Source organism: Hippichthys cyanospilos, chromosome 11, assembly GCF_059441005.1.
Source record: "Hippichthys cyanospilos isolate Australia breed blue-spotted pipefish chromosome 11, RoL_Hcya_1.0, whole genome shotgun sequence".
In the NCBI taxonomy this organism is placed as follows: Eukaryota; Metazoa; Chordata; class Actinopteri; order Syngnathiformes; family Syngnathidae; genus Hippichthys; species Hippichthys cyanospilos.
This window is the reverse complement of record NC_142379.1, coordinates 16648104-16668880: the sequence shown is the minus strand read 5'-3', so window position 1 is coordinate 16668880 and position 20777 is coordinate 16648104. Positions and strand designations below refer to the sequence as shown.

The 20777-nt window shown below is 38.9% G+C and overlaps 1 protein-coding gene across 7 annotated transcripts in view; it reads right to left on the bottom strand.

Moving 5' to 3' along the window:
• Nucleotides 1–1833: 1833 nt before the first annotated feature.
• The window catches only part of gria4a (glutamate receptor, ionotropic, AMPA 4a), a 120719-nt gene continuing 101775 nt past the window's right edge, over nucleotides 1834–20777 (bottom strand). Inside the window, exons 15-18 of one of the 7 annotated variants that reach the window (XM_088428500.1) lie at nucleotides 17887–18134; nucleotides 14660–14774; nucleotides 11002–11139; nucleotides 1834–7024 (exon numbers count right to left, since the gene is read on the bottom strand). In XM_088428500.1, coding sequence (XP_088284626.1) covers nucleotides 6860–7024; nucleotides 11002–11139; nucleotides 14660–14774; nucleotides 17887–18134 — 666 coding nt within the window. In that variant the 3' untranslated portion in view covers nucleotides 1834–6859. Of the gene's footprint in view, nucleotides 7025–10891; nucleotides 14775–17886; nucleotides 18135–20777 lie in introns of those variants that run through there. The other 6 variants (XM_088428501.1, XM_088428502.1, XM_088428503.1 and 3 more) reach the window with 6 other exon arrangements.

Genomic DNA, 20777 nt, shown 5'->3' with positions numbered 1-20777 from the left:
TGTGTGTAAGGTGAGGTGTGTGCCAAATTTGTAATATAAAACAATGCTTTGCATGAATTTTCTGATTATTAAAATGTGCTCTTTTTATTAATTATTGAATGAGAAGATTAACACTAGAATGCAAATGTGTGCATAAACAGGAGTGTCAGGTATGTTATGTTTCAAATGCTGTTGCAATAACAGCTGCAGCTGAGATCTCTCACTGAATAGTTTAGCAAAATGTGGACAACTTTTTATTTATTTTGTGCTTGGTGATGCCCTGCATGACAGTTGCACACGTTGCCAAACATGGTGAGAAGGCCAGCCTACGCTTCAAGATAAACCTTGACATACCAAATAAGGTAGGAACGTAATCATCTAGGAACTTTTAAGTTTTTCCCGAAAGCATGTGACGATTAACTTCACTTTTTCTATTGCAACAACTTTTTTCCTAAAAAAAAAAAAAAAAAAAATGTTAATCAGGAGTTGAGACTTCTGAAATAAACAAATCCTATTCAATCTGTAATTCTCAGCACTGATAAAACAACTTAATTTTGATGACATTTTAATGTACGCCGCCTGTTGCTCCTGCTACCCTCTTGAGGACAAGCACCTAAGATGGATGGATGGATGGTGTCTGTTGGCATAAATTAGTCGCAAGCCAGCAGCGCTTGAGTACCCCCGAGAGGAGTTAGATTACTTTTGAGAGGCAGTTAAATTGACTTAAATAACTCTTGCACACTTTGATGCTGACATCCTGACATGATTGCCATTCTTATATCACTTTTTAACAAACCGGGCAGATTCAAGTATTTTTTGGGTCTGACCACTTTGATGACCAAAAAATATGGCGTGAGTTGTCTAACCTCAGATGTCTTGTTTGCTTATTGTTTTTCACCAAGCAAAAAAACAAGGACAAAAAATTGCCTAATCTCAATATTTGCAACCTTACAGGAGAAATACAGGATGCAATATTTGGGTTTCCCTAGTTGATGAAAAGTGGTAAAATATTGGCAAACAGGTAATTTGTAAACACTGCAAAAAATTATGCCAACCACAGCAGCCAATACAAGCTGCTTTCATTTTGTTAAACTTTTTGTTCAACTGCAGCTGAAAAATTAGCGAGGAACAAGCGTGACTTTGCTGTTTAATTTGTACGCTAGATTGTTAATTTTTCTGCAATTTGCTTGGTAAAAAGACATTATTTTGAAAACTGCTATAACTTGGCCATTATTTTCTTACAAATTTAGCAAAAATCTCATCTACTGTCGTAGTATTTAGGTCTTGTCCCTACTGTTGATTTTTCATATGCATTCAAAATAAGCACTGGTCGTGATCTTGTAAACACATTCAGTTCCGCTACATAACCGCGGTTTCTTCATTTTTGCAGCGGAGATGCTCTTTGATATGGCGGCTTGGAAGCAATTTCCTGGTTGCATTCGAAGCCGGGTCAGGAATGCAGCCATTAAGACACAAGAGATGTGTTAACATTGAGTGTTTTTATTCATATAGTAACTGGTTAATTTATTCTGTTCCTAGTCATGAAGCTGTTTTTTTTCTTCAGTTAACTGCTAGTTTTCATGTGTTACCCTGCTTCACACATTGCTTTATAATTGAGTCACTTAAAGAAAAAATAAAAATATATATCTTAGCATATACTGTATTGACTTTTTTGCTCCATTCAACTTACATTTTTTTGTCATTCTCAAAAAGCCCTAAAGAAAATGTAGTAGAGGAAGCTGCTTTGTTTCAAGTGTCAATCCACTGAGTTGAGTAACATCCCGCCTGTGCTGCGTGATCTAACGTGTCCCTAGAGGCTGACTGTAGTGAAGCAGAGAAATAAACACACCAAAAGAATGTTCAGCTTTAATGTTTACTAGAAAAAGAATAAATGTAAAGGCAAAAACTAAATAACTGCCATATTGACATGTTGTCAATCCAGCCAACACCCTTTTTTGTTTGAAGCATGAAATTAATTTGTTCATTGACCCAGTAACAATATATAGAATACCTATTGTAAAATGATCTTTCTCGCATACATACTGTTCAATTCCAGACTAAAAATGTCTCCAGTCTGTTTCATTATGCGTTAACTCGAACTTTGCTGTCATAGGATCGCTTTCAACTGTGCCTGACTGAATTCTGCTCACATGTACATTAGTCCATGCAAGATTGCTACACTGTGACATACAATTTTACAATGTGAAAGTCAGTTTTAAAGCAATTACAAAATGCAACAGAGCAATAATTTAACAACAGAGCCAAGAGGGAGAAGGAAGTTACTTTGTCATAAAATATCAATGGACGTAAATGCTCTCTTTTTGTGCTAATGGCGGAATTTGTCACTTTTCAAAAGTGTTGTGTGTGGGGAGTTGGGGTACCGTTGCGTGTCAAATTGACGCAACAAGAGAGCCAGTAAAAGTTGAAATATGGGACAGAGGACATTTGCTGAGTTCTGAATGACACTACCCTATGTGGACATGAGTCTACATTAGGAAAGTATCAAATCCTGTCATAAACAAGATCAACTGAAAGAAAGACATTCTACCAAGAGATTCTGTGTTTTGCTGTACTTTATTTAAAAATCATTTGAGGTTTTGGGTGTATTCTCCAAATATATTTGATAGAGATCGGCATAAAAATTGATGATCAATGTATGATTGATTTTGAATTAGTATTGTTTATTCAGTCTCAAGCAGGTTGCTGTTTAATTTGAGTACAGCAACAGCTATTGGAAGTTGGCAACTCCTCCAGTGAGCGTTATTATTTCTTGGACTCCGGCATCAAATCTCGGAATCAACATTGAGAGAGAATTTTCGTGAGATGTGCGTGTTGACAATATGGCAAATGTTTCTGTGAACACACACTGAAATCAGTATGGGATACACCTTTATTTCCCCTATTTGGTAGAGAAACCGAAAATCTCCATTACAAATAAATTCTGAGCCATTTTCCGATTTGTCATTCTTCCAATGAGCATGAGCGCTTCATGCAAATCTATGGAGTCAACCTTATTACATGTTCATTTTACAGCAGCTGGTAAACACTGGCCAATGCCTTTTGAATAAAATTGGGTCGATACATCCACAGCCAATATAGTCTTGAGTGTGAGCTTGTATTGGCTTCATATTTGCAGCTGAGCTCGCTCTGAGGCAACATGAGATGATGACCACAAATGCACCACGCTCCAAATATTACAGACTTGTCAAAGTGGCTTATTCTCTCTGTGCTCTCATTGATCCCCCCGTTGAAAGTTGGGGCTTTCATTTTTTTATGGGCCTGTGACAAATTTTGAAAATAAAAACATATGTAAATGATGCAGAGCCACGAGGAACAAACAGATGAAATCCTCAAGAACCCATTTTACTGTGCATGGATAATCAACTGCCCTGTGTCTCTGCATGGTTTGCGTGTGCACTTCTGTGAGTATGGCGGTGCCTAATTGGCTTTCAGTGTGGGTGGGGTGGGACACACAACGACTGTGGCGTATTAATATTGTCATTAAAAAAAAAAAAAAAGCCACATATGAGAATGCATGTCATGGCCTCTGACAATCTGATCCATATTCTCTATAGATTTCTATAGACATAATGTGTATATATAGATATTTTATTTGTTGTATAACTATATATTTACACATTTAATATATAGATTTATAAAAACAATTTGATTTTAATTACAAGTAATGGTACTTTTAGTTTGTTCTCATTATTGCAATGAATTATCTAACATTTAAAAAAGACTGTGAGTTTTGCTACACGTTATTTACAACAGTTTTAAAAAACAAGCTTTCTGATATGATGCCTTCATAACACCTTGAATAGCCTTTGTATTACCCCAGAGAAGAACATTTTGACTGCATGTAGATCTGGTTCAGATAAGTCAAAGCTTTCACATTATCGATGAATGATTTGCAACCAGGATGTCTACATTGGGACACTTAGTTGTTTGCAAATGTGCAAAGAATGAATTGTATTTTTAACTGGCATGGCGTCTTGATGTATTACTACTTATGACTGCAGTGCTCTATGTTTAGCCATTCACAACCATTTGAACTGATTTACCACAGTGTTTCCGGATTCACTATCTCCTCCTTGCGCTTGATTTTTCTGGCTCTTTATCTCTGTCACAAGCCACTGCATTCTACAATACATTTGAAGGCGCCTGATGGCAAAATGTGCCATAAATTGAAGGCTTCCTCTACGCAAACAAATTGTTATCTCCTCCTATTTTTTGTTTTAAAGGATATGTTGCAATTAGTCTCTGTGACCACCCAATACCTGAAGATCCTTATCATCCCGAAACTTGTTTTAATCAGGTGGCACAAAGCGGGAGGGAAACACTTATTTTAAAAAGGTATTTTGTAAAGCTTTCTGTTCAAATTGTTTGGCAGGAGTAATGCTAACGCCTAGCCATTTAGCATCATGAAGGCTAACTGTGGGAACATGCTAAAGAACATTTTTACGAAGGCCAGTACATCCCATTTACTAAGGGGCGATGTGTCTGTGAATGGACTGACACACAGAGAAGTTACAGCTCGGCTGGGTGCTTTGAAAAGCATTGCCAGTGAATTGGACATAATTTAAAAAAAAACTGCCCAGAAGTTTGATGAGTTCTGGCTCTTACACTTTCTTGTTCCAAACCCACTCGCCCAGTTTGCAACTAAGTGGTCAGAACAAAACATGGTCATTAATCAACTATTTTTAATAAATGTGGTTTGATTTTATTTCTTTGGCCATTTGCAAATGTCCATAAGGTCCCACTATAGAGTCTTGTGAGGTCATCTTCTCAGGTTTAGATTTTCCTTTCATGTCTGTACATAAAAACTGAACCGTCAATATTGTTTTGCAGCAAAAACTATTTATCACCTAAATATTATTTCTAGGTCATTAAGCTATTGGTGAAAGACTACAGATTTGTTACAAACCCATATGTACAAATCTGATTCCAATTAAGTTGGGACAATGTTTAAAACATGCGTAAATGCAGAATACAGTGATTTGCGAATCTTTTTTCAACCTATATTTAAATACATACACGGTAATGACAAAATATTTAATGTTCAATCTGATGAATGTTATTTTTTGGCAAATATTTTCTCATTTTGAATTTGATTTCTGGAACACATTTTTGCATAAGGACCAAAAAAATATTGTGCAGGTTGAGAATTGTAAAAAAAAAAAAAGAAACATTCAATTAAATGCATGGAATTTAGGGTTCAATGTCATAACAAGATTCAGAGATTTTGGTGAAACCTCTGCATATTAGTGGTAAAGGATGAAAACCAACATTGAAGGCCCAGCTCTTTTGAGCCCTCAAGTGGCACTGGCTTGAAAACCGTCATGTTTGTGCAAATGATATTGCCATTTGGGCCCAGGAACACTTTAGAAAATCATTGTCAGCTATTACAGTTTGTCGCTACATTCACAAATTGTACCATGCAAAGAAATAGCCATATATCAATAACATCCAGAATGCAGCTAGCTTCTTCGGGTTAATCTCAGATGGACTGATGCAAAGTGTGCTGTGGTCTGATGAGACTAAATTTGATTTTATTGTTTCGGAAATCATGAATAACATGTTCACTAGGGCAAAGTGGAAATGGATCATCTGCACAAAGTTCAAAGGTCGGCATTCGTGATGGCACGGTCCCATGGTACGGGTAACTTGCACAGCTGTGAAGATATCATTAGTGCTTAAAGATCACGCAGATTTCGGATCAACATATGCTGCCGTTGCAGGAATGTCCCTGAAAAGAAATCGCTTGGATGGCAGCATATGTTGCTCCAAAATCTGTATGATCTTTTTGTTCCAGCAAAACAATGCCAAGCTTTGTTCTGCATGTTACAACACTGTGACTGTGGTAAAAGAGTGTGCAGATTAAACTGACTTGCCAGCAGTCCAGACCTGTCTCCCATTGAAAATGTGTGGTGCGAAACTGAGCACAAAATACGACAACAGATGCTGAGCAACTGAAGTTGTACACAAAGCAAGAATGGTAAGTAATTCTACCGACAAAACTTGAACAATTAGTGTCCTCTGCTGGGTATTGGGTGATTTAAAAGGAAAGGTTTTATAACACAATGGCTTCTTGACCCTGCAGCCATCAAAGTTGAGTGAATATTTGCAAAAACATGACAAAAAAAAAGTAAACCGTTTATCGGTTTAAACATTGAACACATTGTGTTTGGAGTGTATTCAAGGAACGGAATTGGAAATCAGTGCATTGTTATTATTTATGTTTTACGCAATGCCCCAACTTCATTGGAATCAGAGTTTGTATTCTCGGGCCTACGCAGGCCACGCATACAGCAATGTGGAGGCTATGTCTGTTCCGCAGTGGTTGTCTGCCCTGTTGCACAGGGCAAGGACTCATTCTGCGTGAAACGTAACAAAGGTCGATCCCTCTCATATTTGAAATTCCATGGCAAAGTCTGTATTGTCCCCAAAAATTCAGGCTTACAGTTTTGTGGTCTTCTAAGAGAATACACCTGGCACTTTGCAGGCTAGATAACGCCAGCTGTGATAATATGATCAACATAAGTGTTTGTCTTTGTAAGGCGTTGTTGAGGGGTCGTGTGTACTGGCCGAGACTGTCCAATGAAGACAAAATGGGAGGTTTTTCTTCATCAAGATGGTTGTTACAGCTCAGCTTTTTAGAATCAGTTGGTTTGGATGAATCCTCCACAACTATAGTAATGTTCAGTGCAGTTTCCCATTTCCACCTTTCCACTTTCTCAAGTAAAATAAGTCAGAGGCAGCAGGAAACAATGTAAAAATGTATGGCATCTGAGGGTAAAGTCATGAATATGGACATGATCCTTCAATGTGAGTCTGCATGTTGGTGTGTCACTAAGGCACAGCGGATCTTTTTTGGTTTTCAGGGCAGTCCGGAGGAGACCACTGCAAGGCCAGGGTGTCGGAGGGTGGCGTGGCCAGCGTGCACGGCTTTGGGGCAGTCCGGCGTTAGAACGCGGCCGTTCTCCCCCACGCTTCCGGTGATGGACAGACGGGCCTTGTTTCGCATGGCTTCGGAAAAGGACAGCTAAAATGAGGAAGACAGAGCAAAGAGGTTTGTCAAATTATGTGTGGAAAAAATGCACTGTGTACATTAAAAAAAAGTACCATAAAGTGTACTTTCTTTAAACACGCACGTGCATGCATTTGACATAATCATGCATGGCTCATCACAAATCATATTCAGAACTCACACAAGTATGCTTGTAAAGACAAAATTGTGAAGGTGCATTCACATCAAGTCACCTCAGCCTGTTCGTGTCCATTTAATAGTTGGTGAGCAGTCTAAAAAGAGGGCAGAAATGCTTTATGTTTGATGTAGTACGAAAGCACTTTATTTGCAAGGAAACTGAGATAACTAAATGGATTGATGATTACAAAAAAAATATAGGAAACTGCCGAATCAAGCGATGTCATCCATACAATTTAGTTGGCTTAAAATGCTTGCAGCTTTGGCTGGGTAGGTGATGAAAAAAAGTACCCCATAGCTGCTACCTACAACGTCGAGTGAATTAGGGATGAGAGTCTATTTGGTAGAGGAGGGATAGTCCACTAGATGAGGGGCATTATAGCTCAAAGAAATTTGCCTCTTGAATTTTATGATCTGTTTTTAGGTCTTTTTTCAGAGATAAAGCAGCAAATGCATGTTCATCCTTTTTTGGAGCAGGCCGTTCATTGTTAGCACAAATGTTTTAGTATATTTATTGCTCAAAAATGACAGCATTTTGAGGGAAAAAAAAACATTCAGAGTTTGAAATGAAGCATTTTGACTGATTTGTACTGATCACTGATTTAAAAAAAAAAAAAAAGTTGAAAAGTCCTGAAATGTCATGAAGCCTATTTGTTTTTATTTACAACTTTGAAATTCCTTGTGTGAATGCACATCCAAACATGAATCACAGTGGATCGTCATCTCACTAAATGCTGACACTGTCGATCGAGGCAAAAAGTAAAAGCAGGCAACAAATCGACAAACAAAAAAATCGTGTCGTAGACATCTGCATTTTATTGTGACCATGCTGTTTTGGGGAAGGTGGGGGAGGTTTGATAGGATGTGCCTTGAAGTGATTACAAATTTGGGCGGGTTGTGATTTGAAAGGAACTGGTTTTTGGAGGGTGAGGATTTGAGAAAGACAACCCTTAGCAAAAAGTCATTTATTCAAGTATACTTTAAGTATAAGTATATGACATATACAGTAATCCCTTGCTTGTTGTGGGGACCGAAATACCCTTGCGAAAAGTGAAAAAGTGCCACCCCCGTATCGTTACAATGCCCAGTGACACACCCAAGCCCTCGCATCGTGCACAGAAAGTTCCACAAATTTGTCTACCAAACTCAAGTGCACAGCATTGAGTCTCGTAGAGTTTTTGCTTAACATCCTTATATAATGCCAGATGTAGAGAAGTAGTGGTTTATTTTTAAGCTAAAGTGCCTTCATTCGAACAAGACTGTGTGAGAGGGCTGTTAGATTGCTACAGATTCCACATTAGGATTGAGCATGGGAGTGCTGCAGTGCATTATGCCTGCTGTGGGGTGAAGGTCCTTAGAAAAACAAATCTGCGGTGCAGGTGAGGCGTGAAGTAGTGAGGGATCACTGTAATAGAGAATAAATGAGTGTCATAGCACACTTCAAGCATGGACTTGTAAACTGAACTGAGGACGAGAAGTATACAACTAGACTGCTTTTGGTATTTAATGGGTGTCCTTGTACACTATAAAAATGGACTGGTTAAAAAACAAAAAACAAAACAACTACAGAGCTGCCTAAGATGTTTTTGTTGAACTTGATTTGATTGAGCAGAATTTGACAAATCTGGTTGGTTAGGGAACTATGCAATTTATTGGTTTTGCGAAACACCTAATAAAACTGCCAAACAATAAACCAAGAAATGGGTTAAACTACCCCATTTATAACTGGTTACTAAGTCTGTCTCGCAACAGTCATCCAAGGTTCAACCCAGGCTATGGCAATTTAGGGATCCTTCCACATTCAAATAACATGTATAATACTACAAGGAACCTATAGCTGAACAGTCATTCATACCCAAGGATAATTGAAGGGTCCTATTGTGCATTTTTTTTTTTAATTCGGCCAATCCGTTCTCAGAGTGTTAAGAGTGTAGAACATTTCAAGTATGAACCTGTAAACTAAACTGTGGCCTAGAAGTATACAACTAGAATAGTAGACGTGTATTGAATGAGTATACTTTTAAGAATGTAAGACACCAAAAGTACACAGTTCATTTATATACTTACAGTATATATATATATATATATATATATATATATATATATATATATATATATATATATATATATATATATATATACTTAAAAGTTGTACTTGAGTTTACTGAAGTATACTTGACTGATTGCTTTCTTGCTAAGGGTAAGGAAAATAGGAAAGTGAACTTGGATTTTAAGGAGTCAGATTTATAGAGAGGGAGTAAGTAACTATACTGCTCAGAGTAGGGGGGACACTTCACATGTGCAGACTACTACCATGTTTCTAACTGGAGTAACGCAACCCAAATGAGGTATCTTAAGCTATGCACAAAAAAATCAGCATTTATTTTTAAGTTTGTTTGGCTTGACTTAATTGGCCTTTTTCAACATCAGTAGCTGTGCTACATGAAGTGTTTGCTGATCAGTTTTACCCTGAAGCGACACTGGGGAGTTTTGCAGTTACCAAAACTGGATGAGGAGCACGTCTTTGGTTCATCTACAACAGGAATGCACAGCTCCTAACATGAGTTGTTTTGTCAAAGTCAAAGTCAAAGTTAAAGTTTGCTTTATTGATAGAACAACAACCATTTGTGGTCAGAAGGTGAAAACATTACCATTCCGAATGTTGTTGTCATGTATTTTTAAGTTTTTTACATCATCTGGTGATACTCCTGGAGCATGTGAACTTGTTCAAAATGTGAAGAATATCTCACATGGGCTTCCTTGGTGTGATTTCTAACACATTAGTGTTAAAAGTGAGAAAATAACTGATGAAAGCTGGTGTCTACACTGAAGATAATTAATTTGTAGCTGGAAGCCGTCATATTTTAATGAGGAAATCTGCGTGAAACACTCGAGATCTGTTAAAACCTTAAATATGTTGTCTAAAGAAACAATACATAGTCTTAGAGTTGAGACTTGGCTTTGTAGAGTTTATGCAGTCTCCTGGTGCTTGCATGGATTTTCTCCCGTTTCCTCCCACATTCAATACATGTCGGGTTAAACCAAAGACATCAAATAGTCTAAGTGTGAATGCAAGTGTAGGTTACTTGTGTAATCTGAAGACTATACTGTATTTGGAAACATTTTTCTTTTCATTATAATCGCTACATTTCTCCACTAATCGGTTGGAAGACATTGAATGATTCTACTGCCTTATAGTCAGGTGGATAGAGTCAATTTCAGTTTTAATTTGTTTTTTTCGACCTCACTCGCAAACAAAGCGTGGTACCAAAAACAAGAAACGTGTTGTTTGCATAACAAACGCATGTTTGGATCGAGTTGTGCATCCCTGCTCCATTGTTTTGTTAATTATTAGCCAAGAGTACAATGCAGTTGTCTAGTTATGTCATTAGCTACGAGCATCACCATCACTGTCATGTCATCATCATTGTCACCCTAATTTTGCAGCCAAAGACGGTGGAACCAAAAGCAGCAGAAGGATAACAAGTGTACTTTAAAATTTAGGCCTGGAATAAACACAGGCAAAATAAAAATTGTTTCATAAAAATAAATACATAAATATATTGGTTCCACAATGCTTGACCGCATGAAGAACAGCACGGTTCCGCATTGACAGGCTCTGGCATGAACATAAACAACCAAGTACAGCACCACTATGATGACCACCATCATAACCCCACCTAGACGGCAGCTTCTAAATCCTACCCCTAGATCTTGACCCCCTCGGAGCCGTACACGTTGTACCCCTCCCTATAAGTGGCTAGATTCTGGGTGCTTGGGGAGGGGCTGGGGCAGTGGGGAGGACTAAGGTCCACCTTCATGCGTTTGGCTTCGGCCCTCGACTTGTAGCAGAACTCGACCAACGCCACAAGCATGGCGAGGCCCAGGCCGCCCACGAGGATGTAGAAGACGCCGGCCACGTTAGACAGGCTCAGGGCCTGAGACGACTTGTCCTGCGGAGAGAGGGAGGGGAGCGGGGGAGCCGTGTTTGGGAAAGGGGTGAGGTCGAAGCCGATGGGGGTGGTGTGGAAGTCGATGGGGGATGTTGTCGATGGTTTTCAGAATAAAAGCCAAAGGAGGTAAAAACAAAAAAAAAAAAGTCAGGTGAGAATCATGGTGAGATGGACAGAGCAGTAAATAAAGAAACAAATAAAAGACAAGAAACGGTAACAGGGACAGGGAGAAGAGAGACAAGAGGGCACAGGGCGTTAGACACATTCTTTTGTGATTTATTTCCCGTCAATTTATATGCTATAATCATGTCATGCATTTGGAATGATTCTGCATTGTTTGCTTAATCATAAATCTAACTACATTCTAGGTCTACACTTACATTAAGTGCTCTTGCTGCTATTACCAGTTCTTTATCCTTGTATGCATCCAAAGTGCCATTGTGTCAGAGCAGCATAAATAGTCTTTGAAGTAGATGAAAGCTGCCATTTACAGTAGTAATGAACACATTTCACTGCACTTACAAAATATTCAAAGTGTCTTACATGTTTTTATGGTTTAGCTAATTGAAATCCTTGGTATAAACTACTGCAACAATATGTTTATTGTTCAACCTTCGGGTCAATAATTTTCTCAATTTCCTCGAGGAAGAAAATGCTTAGGGTTCATATTTATGTTTATGCAAAGCAAAAAAAATGAGAGCAAATGCTGTTACTTGTTTGTAAGAAAACAGTAGGTTTGCACAGAAAATTACTTTTGAGAATTGGGCCCGAGGATTTCCTTTCTTGAGCTACATGACTTTGTATCATTTAAAAATAAACATCGGCAGACAAACGAGAGTCCTATATACAGTATATAGTTAAAAACTGTGTCAAGTTTTTCCAAATATGACAATGAAATGAACGTGACCAGTCTAATGATAATCGGTAGTGCATAGTCACCATTGTGTTCCTGGAGCTAAGTGCAATGAGAATGAGTTTGCCACAGATTGCTACAGAAACTGAACAGAAAGTGCTATCTGATATATGTGTTATCTGCATATTTGATGCTTTGCGCTAAATGTGATCCGTTATCACATGCAATAAAAATCCAAATACATCTTTTTTTATCCTGATGTAGAAGAAGTTTTAGTCATATAGCAAACTGAGGTGTTGCTAGGACAGTAGTTGCAGTAATCTGGAGCATGTTGAGGATGAAAGTTTCAGGCTAGCATTCTGGGCTGTAGCAGCGTGAGACTGACCTTACTTCCAGAGTCCTTGGGTCCACATTCTCCCTTGTCATACCACCATTTGTTTTTCAGTTTGTCTAAGACGCCCGCTTCGCTCAGTTTCAAAACGGCAAGGTTTACCGGGGTTCTTTGCGTGTAAAAATAACATAAATAACATCATAGGTCATGTTATTTTATGTTATTAAAGTCTTTCACATATGCATTGCACAGCTCAGTCACATTGTTAGCAAGTACTTCATCAGTTGACACCAAGTGACCTAGCATGGATCCCACTGAGTACATGTGTGTATGCTCGTTGAGGAGGGGCTGGGGGGAATGGAGCTACGCGAGCTACAGACATATGAGTGGGACCCACCTTTGTCACTTCTCGTAACACAACCATACTACCCCGGCTCATACTTTAGCAAACCGCATGCAAATACTGTCCGGCCAGGAATATTAGATTGGTAGCTCTTTCCCATGGCCGGGAGAGACTGAGAGACATTTGGCACGACAAATTTAAGCAGTCTTTATACTCTGTTGTGGCATGTTTGAACGATTAAAATACTCTTTAGGTAGGCGTTGCCTTGGGCTTGCAGCAGTGTCATATATTTTAACACCTCGCAAGGTGCTCAATACCAATACTTGGTAATTCAAGGTTTTACACCGAGGTAAATTTAAAAGGACAATTTTACTGTTCTACCATTTTTATGAAATCACGTTATTGTCATACTTCTACTGACTATTCCGGCTGTTAGAATGCTCACACTTGAACAACGTTTAGACTACATTAAGCTTTTTTGAGATTGGATTATTGTAACTGTGGTTTATTCTTTTAATTATTACTATTGTTAACCGCATTCAAGACATTTGTCAGTATGTAAGTATTTCATAATGGAATTATGTTGGTGCTGCTGCTAAGCGTAGGCAACAGCGTTGCGAAAAATACAATGTCAGCGTAGTAAGTCTTTTTTAAAGCTTTCTTGATTAGCACAATTATCAAAATGAACTTGAGCGCTGGAAAAATACCTTTGTTGACGTCAGTGTCATCTTTAAATTAAAGGTGTGCCAGGGCATTGACTTTCCTGTTATTTGGCTAGGTAAGGTTTATTTCGAAGGTGGGCAGTTCCCGACGGACTGTCTGTTGGAGACCTGCTTTGCTGACCAATGATGAATAATAAGAAACCTAAGAAAAGACTTACCGATGAATGCCTGAAGGACAGCAACATTTGTAAAAGGCACATCTCTGTTCATGATGCTCATGTATTTCTCACATTTTGTCATATTCGTGAAGTTATTACCTTTGTCAGATATGCTACTGTTACCTTTATTGACTGTTATACACTTGTTTGTATCTTGATATATTGGTTGCCAAGCAAAAGCTCTGGTTCCTTAATTTGCTTAAAATGGGATTCGTGTCCAACAGTATAAAAGTTCTAGGTTCTCAGTGACACAGTCAGTTTCTCACTTCCGTGTCCTGTCTTCTTCTGGGTCCCATCCTCCTTGTCTGACAATTATACTGCTTTGATCTTCTTGGGGTTATTCTGGTAGAAATTATATTCCGTTCATATTTTATAGACGTAAAATTTTTCACTAAAATTTAAAAGTAGTTAGGTTATATTGTTTTACAAGATTACTTAAGTATTCTGTGATAATTAGACACAATGGGATAATTACATTTATTGGTCTCTGCCGCTGTTAATTATTCATCAAGCCAAACATGTGAGTGAAACCTTTTTGCTGACATCTATGATATGCTTTAACATTCGTTTTAACCGCTTCTATTCTACTGAAGGAACAAATGAGTCAATTTGGCCATTGGAGCAATTTGTTTCCACCACGTTCCACTCGTTTTTCCCCAGAGCACCACTAGGGGGCAAGCATTCCTGCCTTTACAGTACTTGGAGATTGCCCTCCAATAGGTTCAATACACAACCTCCTCATAACCTTGCTTTTTACATTCAGAAAGTAGCATCATTTCTGTTGGTAAACTCATCTGATAGTTTATATGCATCGAACAAAGAGTATTTTTTGTGAAATGTTTAACTTGGACTAAACTCAAGCGTTGTATTTGCGTCAAAGGCTCTGAACCTTTTCATTTGGAAAAGGTGCACACTGTTGACAACAGCTGCAACCTTGAGTCTACATTCAAAGCAGGTGTCTCAGGAGGTTTTGGACATCACTTTTGACCTCAGCCTATACTCTTCACCGGGGCAGATGCTTGCGTTACTGCAGGATGGGGGCCATCGCAGGCTCCCCAGCCGGTGATTGACCCCCGTTCCCTCAGGTGGGTGGGGCAGACAGAGAGGGCTAACCTTGGAATCCCCTCCCCCGCTGCCACATTCTCCTTTGTCATACCACCACTTGTTTTTCAATTTGTCCAACAGGCCCTGCTCGTTGAGCTTTAGCACGGCCAGGTTAACCGCATTTCTTAAAGTAAAAAAAGGAGGAGGGGGGGGGGACATAAGATAGTTTGGTCAGAGCATAGGATAGAAGGAAAGACAGACAAGCAGTGCCAGGTGGAAGAACGGAAGGGACATGGGAGCAAAGGGAGGACATCTAAAGGGGGGTTGAAGGAAGATGGAAAGCACCTCAGAAAAAACTCTCCTTTTTCTCTTTTACTCTCTTTTTAAAAATGTATTTTATGCAAATATCCGGATTAGCTATATCTGTGCAAGAGGTGCTAGATTGCTGCTACAGTGTTAACCAGGGCTGTAGCCTGCTGATGGAGCTCTTGTACCCTCCTGCGGCTTCACTGCCCTCCAGCTAGTCTCAACCTGTGTGCGTGTGTGTGTGTGTGTGTGTGTGTGTGTGTGTGTGTAGGTGTGTGCGTCTGAGTGTGTCCGTATCCACTTTTCTGCAAGCCTTCTGTTCACACCCTGAAGGGATTGTGACCTCCAAATGAAATTCGGGGACATAGGATTTTGCATTTGAAAATGGGTCTAAATGGGATTTTTCGTCACATCTATGTTGCTGTCTTTAAGCACTAAACAGTATAGTTTGTGAAATATGTGCACTACTTGATTATGGTAAATTTGCAACTCATGTAGACTATATGCCCGCAAAGATTGGTGCACATTCTTTCCAAACTCTTGTCCATTAATGGTCTCGCATTCATACTGTATATTTTCAATTATTCTGTAAGTAAGTAGAAGTTGTTTTAAGTTGTGTTATCATGATTATGCTTTGAGATAAGAGCTCAGAGCTTGTTCGCTGGCAAAACAGTTTGTAATAAGGCAGAGCTATTTGGTTGCATCAAATCTTTGTGTAAATCTATTACTTTTACATTGAGTTTGATGCTAAACTTCAACCAGAGGTGACATTAGACAGCTTCCAACCTTTTTTTTTTTTTTTAAAGAATTGTGTGCTGTCAAATGTCAGTTGCTGAAGTGAGTGAGTTCACTGCCACCACCATACAGCCATACATATCTCAATTTTGGCACAAGTCAAAACAAAACATTGGCTGAAAGACTGCTTTTATGTCAAAATGTTTTTGGTATTAGGTCAGGTCACTTGTTACTCAGGCACTTCTATATTTGGAATACATGAGTGAAATGGCTAAAGTAGCTGAGAAGAAAAGTTGTTGGAATGGTTTCTTGGAGAAGACAAAATTTGTCCATGCTTGTAGCAGTCGAAAGGTGTAACTTTTTTGGATTGTTTTGTGGGCAGCATAGTGGAGCAGAAGCTCCCGCAGGGAATAGAGGACCCCTTTAAAAACACCCATTACCTTTGTCTTGAAAATACTACTTTATTGGGCCTGTCAGCCTTGGGTCTTCCGAATCATTGTCACTTTTCTTTTCCACATTTTCAACAACATGTAAGGCAACATGATCTCAGGCTAACATGTCTGCCTCACAGTCAGTGGTTCTGGGTTCGAGTCTCATCTTGACTCTTTCTGTGCGGTCAGAATAAAACCCCATATACGGATGGGCATTTTACTGTCCACATTTGGACACGTTAAGATATTGTGAGCGAGTTCAGAAAGGACCATTATGAAGACAAGGGTAGGCCTGCATCAACCTGCATTTTTTTTGTTACATTTTACGAATTTACACAATCAGCAATTAAAAAAAAAATATCTTTTACGACATTATGGATGCTAGGATAAATTGTGGGAATTTTGCATGACATCTGTAAAACTAGCTCCTCAACTTAGGTGCACAGATGTATTTGGAAAAAACACTAAAAGCAGAGAGTTAGATTTTTTAAGGCATTATTGTAGCTTGTTGATTTTGATGGGAGGACTTTGTATGAGTAAAGAGACTTTGATCAAGACAGTGTTCTCTGAGGTGATCTAGTCTACAAGCCATGATTAAATGATTAGAACAATGGATGAAAACAGGTTCATAAACAGTCATATATCATTATTTAAAACGACTTCAAAATGCAGTGATTATCTTCATCAGGGAACATTCTTCTTCGCTATCATGACACTATGAGGAGAGGCAGCCTCACGTTCACACTCCCAGACATGTTTTCACGTACTAGTTTATATTTGGGTTGATTGAGAGAAGCAAGATACAACTGCAGATAATCCTGGGAGGAAATACCACATACTCGTGAAAAAATATATTCTTATAATAAGCAGAGGGCGTCAAACCCTAGCCACTGAAATTTGCAGGGCTCATTTGCACCACTCATGGGGAAAGTTATAGGACAGTCACATTGCTTTGCTTTTTGTACGAGTTGACAAAAAGATAGAGAGAAATTGAATTGTCTGACATTATTTCCCCTCAGCCGACACATATCACATTGGCAAAGCACAGAAAAGAATATGTGTCAAATAAACACACGTATCCTGAGGGAAAAACAACAACACAATCAAATTCAAATCAAATTCACAAACTCAAACTCTTTAAAACTTTATCAGCGCTTCAAGAAAACAAAGGTTGAAAGTTTGTTTTTGATCAAGTTTAAGTCCCCCATTAGTCAGCCCCTCTGGTCAACACCTTTTGTTGCATTTTCCTATAATTTCCCCTTTTGCATGTGGATGCAGTGGCTGCAGACTGAGGTTATTGCCCCTCCTCACAGAAATGTCATCTCTCTACTTCATCACCATTATAATGATTATCACTACGATGTCTTTGCTTAACACAGACACAGGACAGCAGACGCATGGACAGTGTTACCTGGAAGGTGACCCTGTAAAGAAACGAGCATGGAGAAGGAGCAATGAAAAGTGACACAGGACATGACAATGGCAAAAGTAGGACTGACAAAGAGAAAGAGACAATGAGACAAACTAAGAAATTAGAACTCATGGTGGTTAAGAGGAGATATGATGTCTACACATTTATATAGTTGCTGCTGGGTGAAAACATTTTTATTTATTTTATTAGCGAAATAGTGGCATTGTCTTGATTGGTGGTATCCACACATGTGGAAAAATTTCAAATTAGGATCAAATTCTATTAGAAGCTTCCACCGAACAGCAATGACAGTAATAATTGTGTAAAAGGCACAGCAGGGTAGGTGGAATATCGCAGCAATAGCACAGTATCATTGTTGTTACTGTTTCCTATTGTTACACTACTCCACCTACCTTAACTGTGAGCCTTTGGGGGTGGCAATTCCATATCCTTTGGAGTCCAGGTTCCCTCCGACTTTCATGGTGTCACAAGGCTTGCGCTGCTCCGTGTACTCATTCATGGTGGACTCCAGGAGGAAGGCGTACTTCCCCTTGGACTTGCGCACTCTTGCCACACCTTCCGCTGTGGTTTTGGTAAAGACGGTTGGCTCAGCCGACTTCATATATGACCACATCTTCTCATACACAGCTATTTTGGACCTCTGGGTAGAAGATGGGCAGGGAAATAGATCCATTGTTGTTATATCATTTGGTATGTTTATGTATATGACCACATCTTCTCATACACAGCTATTTTGGACCTCTGGGTTTAAGATGGGCAGGGAAATAGATTTTGTTGTTATATCATTTGGTATGTTTATGCATTTGTCATTTTTCTCACTATGGTCATGTACAGTACTTGTCGGTTTTGTCATTTTTATGTATTTATCACCTTTGTCCAATGGGGTCCTGTATTTACTGTTGTGACTGGTGGTGACTGGTTTATGGGCCTATTATTTGCCATGCAGTTTCTATGGTTCTTTGGTGTGCTATGTTATGTCATATAGACAATATTCAGCTCTGGTCAGGGGTGCCCAAGTCCAGTCCTTGTATATACTGTATCTGTTTTTGGGATTGCCCTCAAACAACACACCTGATATATATGATCTTCTCATCAACGTACTTTAGAAGAAGCCTGATAGCAACCCTAATCAGGTATATTGTCGGAAGCTTACACAGAAAATGGGCTGATTAGGGGCTCTCAAGGACCGGATTTGGGCAGACTTGCTCGAGGGTATAGGTGCCAAGCAAGAATGTTTTCCTAGCTTTTTCCCGTTTGATCCTTTTTCGAATGGGTACAATTAGATTTTGTAACAGAAAATTGAGAGTTAAAATTTCAGACAAAATAATGCCTCATCCAAGTAAGGTCCTTTCTACTATGTCTAGAATATTCTTGAACTCGTCAGTAACCATATCCTAACTTAAGGGATACGTTGAATTCAATTGTTAGGCATCTACAGTATGTCCTCATTATGATTACTGCCGGTCATATCTGCTAAGTAGGGGTGTTCTGATCAGTTTTTTTTTTAAATTGGTTTTAACTAATACCTTAATAATTGATTTATTTGTCAAGCAAGCAACACCAATTAGCATACAAGGCACAGACAATGGATAATCAATCCATTGCCTACCTTGGCAGCCGTATCTCCACAAGAACTGTTATTAATGCATAAATTCACCATGTCGTTCACTGCTAGTCTATGTGTGCTAGTTTGCCAGATTTAGGAAATGTTTTTGAGTGTTGACATTGAAACCAAGATATATATATATATATATATATATATATATATATATATATATATATATATATATATATATATATATATATATATATATATACAGCAATTGTGACCATTCTGTTCCATGGGCTGATGGAAAACTTATTAGTAACACCTGAAAGCCGTGGAGCTGTACCCGTTGCATTATCTCTGCAATTCACTCTGGATGAACTGGGAACAGTAGGGCAGTGTTTTGAAGGAAGTCAACATCGGCGGCATGACCACAACAGTCAGTTGACACAAACTGGGCAGGTCACATTAATGGACTTTCACTTACATAGCAGTTTTCTACCTCAGGTACTCATAGCACTTTACACTGACTAATCGTTTACCTACTGATGACGCAGCAACAGAACCAATTAGACCTCATTAAACTCACACGTGTCACTTTAGTCTGACCTCTTGGAAAAGTTCACCATTCCAAAAAAGTACAAATGTGAGAGAGGAAGGAGAGATCCACCGTCAAACCGGCACCGCAGACCCAAACTACAAAAACCTTGAAAATTGCGTACGTGTGCCTTTTTTTGCAACAAAGATTATGGATAGACCCACCAACAAGAGCACAATCATACTCGTTTCAAGTGATTGCCAGTGATGATGACGAGTGTTGTGTGTACACACCAGCTGTCCGCATGTACGCAGCAAGCACAAGAGTCATGCTAGACAAGCATCACATCTTCCGGTGATTGTGTTATTCTCGACGAGACGCTACCACTGAGACCTGCATTCAATGAGGTGTGTGTTTGTGTCTGCAGCTTGTGCGTGACGGACATCTAGCCCATAATAATGTCACTCACATCCAAGAGCACCAGCAGACCCCTCTTACATTTCTTTCTCTCTTCTTGTTTTATGATTTTGTCTGCCCTCCAAAGTCCATAATGCACTCAACCTTCACGCTAAGAACCTCTTAGCACCCACACGCCTCCTGCCATCCTCATCATCAACTTGTATGAATACACCTTTTTCTTGTTTCAACCAGCCTTTTTAAAAATAGGTAAATATGGTAAGATGATATAATTTTTTGGTGTTAAGTAATCCCGTTTTTATCACAGGGGGTTATGTTACAGACCATCTCTGCAATGATGAAATCTGGAAAGTAGTAGCCTTTTGGTATTGTTTTTTTTTTTTTTTAACTCGCTGCCCATGACAAGTAAACTTGTCAACTACATTATTTTTAACAACACTGGGTGCGGAAGTATCTGGATTTGCTCCTCTCTGTAAATGTCTAATGTGAATTTTTTTTTTTTTTTTTCACTGATACACAACCACCAGTAGATGGTACCATTTTAGATATGAGAGCAGCATGTTGTAGAGTTCACTTGGGGAACTGGGTTTTGTAAGCCTACCTGTTTTGTGTTGCTGGTTATCAAAGAATGAAAAAAATAGAGAGAGCCTATGATTTCCCTTGTTAGATTGGGTGGATATATTGTACTATAATTGTTGAACACAATATTAAGTGGGTATTTAAAATGTCGCAAAAGTTAAAATGTCCGTAGTACTATGCCATTTTAAGACTTACCTACAGTA